The sequence below is a fragment of the Papaver somniferum genome, chromosome 10 (assembly GCF_003573695.1).
Source record: "Papaver somniferum cultivar HN1 chromosome 10, ASM357369v1, whole genome shotgun sequence".
Taxonomy (NCBI): domain Eukaryota; kingdom Viridiplantae; phylum Streptophyta; class Magnoliopsida; order Ranunculales; family Papaveraceae; genus Papaver; species Papaver somniferum.
Window position 1 is genome coordinate 110,766,954 of NC_039367.1, and position 3,150 is coordinate 110,770,103.

The window sequence follows — 3,150 nt, forward strand, 5'->3', positions numbered from 1 at the left end:
TTTTCTTTCATGAGTAAATCTTCACCCTTCATCTTCAAAAATCTCAATAAGTGGGTTCCTTGAATAAATTTAATTCTCACCACACCTAACTAAAGTTTGAAAACATATTGTGACTTTTTTTGAAAGTATGCAACTGCAATTGCTAATAACGTGGGGTGCTTGCTCAAAGTGGGTTTAGGTTTACCCATGATCTATAGCGTTTAAAATATTTTTAGAAGGTTGTATTTAAATTTAGTGAGGGTTGCATTTAGTCACTTCCTTAAATAGAACTTCCCTTTTGTTAGTGGACCAAATTAATTTGGAACCACATAAAATAGGACCAACCCATTATTTCTCCAAATTTGATTCACAAGTTAATCAACAAGTACGATACCTGACCGAATCTGCAACAGTGCAACTAACACCCGCTTAATTTGGCCTAGCACACTAGTATGGTCTACGGATCCACATTGTTTTTCCTGATATCACTCCCGAGTTTCACTCCCGCATGTGAATGAGTCTGATTTTCTGCACCACCGCAACATGCCATGGTTCATGTTATTACGTGTCGCTATTTGATGATACCCCGCAAATATGCATGCACAATACTCGTTCCCATCACCATATCAAAATTCACGCGTGCCAGACCACATATGCAAATGATATGAGGGACTATAAAAGCATGTCAATGATAAGTTAAAATACATCACATTCTCACACTGTTAAAGAGAAAATAAAGAGTACCTCGCCAGCAAAAGGGATCAAGCTCAATCCTCCGAATCAAATTTGAAAGATGTCTTCTCAAAACTTCAATGCAGGACAAGCTAAAGGTCATGCACAGGTTAGATGGCAATGAGGGAGATAGATTTGTACTTTTGCTCACAATGTCGTAATCACAACCAAATGTGCAATATGACATTTCTTCCTCTCTTTCTCGGAAGATATATAAAATCAAAAATTCTTGGGAGACCTAGAAAAAAAACCCTATAGAAACAGTGTACTCACACATTCTCCCAACGGTGGGGCCCAAAAGTGGCCCCCTACATATCTCCCAACGGTGGGGCCCACCATTTTATGTGAGACGGTAGTGTCTGTGTGGTTTTTTTCACGTTCCGTGAAGAACCACTGCTATAAAATTGTTTTATTTCAGTGACATTTGCTTATATTTTTGTCCTTTCTAGGCCAAGACACAAGAATGGGTAGAGTCTGCTAAGGACACAGCTCAATCAGCTAGGGACAAGACAGCCGATGCAGCCATTGCCACATCCGATTCTTGCCAACAGAAAAAGGAAGAGGCCTCTGGCTTCCTCCAACAGGTAATTTACTGCTTGGAATACTGTTTTCTTTTTTCTTTTTTATCGATCAGCATCAGAAATTGAACACAACCTATATACTGGGAGTCCAATCCCTAGCCAACTGGGCTAATGCCAGTTGGTTTACCACTTGGAATACAATTATCATGTATACCTATAGGAAAGCAACATTTTCAAACCAAAACTACTTATGCTTCATGTTAACCTGGAACTAGGAGTCTGTACGATGCATAAACAAAACTAAACTAATCAATGCCGAGCTAATATTTGATGGCGTTGTTGTTGCGGTTTGCAGACAGGAGAGCAGGTGATGAACATGGCACATGGTGCAATGGAAGGTGTCAAGAATACACTTGGAGTTAATGACAACACTAGCCACAGTCACAACAAATAGACAATTCTAAAGAAAAAGACGATGCCAGTAAGTCGGATTAATAATTGCCGTCGTCATTTATAATAAAATGCAAGACATCTGTGTTCTTAATTAGCATCATTGTCTTTTCATTTCCGTAATTTTGTTCTCGTCAGGGTTTTGGTTTGTTAGTTCACATTTTTCTTGAAAATGTAATAAAATGTTTACTTGTCTTGATTTTGCTTTTTTAATGGTTATGATTCTTTAGTTCTATAAAATTTAATAAAAGCCTTAGCCGTTATGCAAAGTTATAACACTTGTATATACTTACAACGCGTTCGCTTCAGATTTTTCAAATCATGGAGTTCAATTATGGGTAATCCTTCCTCCGGAATTGATTTCCACTCTACCAATCTGCCGAAATAATGGAAAATACGAGTTTTAAGGGAATTGGATTCCCACAAAATTCAATTCCAAAAGTTTTGCGGTTCGAGGGAATTGGGTATATTCCCCGGAATTCGAATCCTGGGCTCCCAAAAACCTGAATCGAACGCGATCTTAATGTAATTTGGTTGTGTCATTTGATTTATATTTCTAACTCGGACTAAAACACCCCTCGCCAATCCCTAAACTTTTAAGACGTTCTTAAAAATAATTTGATGTACTCATCGTTTCATGAACCATAAATGTGAACTTACGAGAATGCGAACTTACGAGAACAACAAATCCAATTCAAAGCTTATAGGGGTCTATCAGATCAGGATTTATATGGATATGAAAATAGATTATATTTTTTCTCGAATCTAATGGGATATACTGTATAAGGTTTCTTATAAGAATCCTGAATTCTTATAAACATTTTTTAAAAGAAAAACTCATAACTAGCATTATCTTGTAAATCCATGCGAGAGAGCGCTATGTTTCAATGGAAAAACATAGCATACAATGATTAAAAAAAAAGTAACAAAAATATGATGTATAAGTTACCTATGAGAATTATGGCCGCATTATAGTTTTAGGATATATGGGGCTTTTTTAGAGGGCATATATATAACTTGGGATTAAAGTATTGGCACCATCATTCAGTTAGTACTTGTTACATCTAATGTTGATTATAAAAGGTTAACCTATCGGATCCTAAGAAAAACTATATTGTTCGTCTGATGCAACAGGCAAAAACAACGAAGATGAATTAAAAGTATGAATATTCTAAAAGCATCCTTACCACGATCAAAATAAAATGATGTCATTGTGTCATCTATCCGAGGAGTTTGTGTGGAACAGAGGGTGTTCTCGGACAAGTTAGAAAATTTTTACAGAGTTGGTCCTAATTAGCGAGTCGATACAGTGTTTGCTCTCCTCATATCATATTTTGCTCTTCTTCTAACAAAAATCATAACTCAATACACTAATACACTTTTTTTTCTATTTATTTTTGAATGGGAGTTATATATAAAAAGAAAATATATAAAACTATGAGTAAAAACGCAATGCTGATAATATGTA

General features: G+C 36.0%; 1 protein-coding gene across 1 annotated transcript; it reads left to right on the forward strand.

The window, feature by feature from the left end:
* Positions 1–681: 681 nt before the first annotated feature.
* LOC113315130 (late embryogenesis abundant protein 1-like) lies at positions 682–1,895 on the forward strand. The gene is made up of 3 exons (XM_026563439.1): positions 682–820; positions 1,161–1,295; positions 1,588–1,895. Exons 1-3 carry the CDS (start codon positions 773–775, stop codon positions 1,684–1,686), a joined length of 282 nt encoding a protein of 93 aa, XP_026419224.1. The 5' UTR covers positions 682–772; the 3' UTR covers positions 1,687–1,895.
* The last annotated feature ends 1,255 nt before the right edge of the window (positions 1,896–3,150 follow it).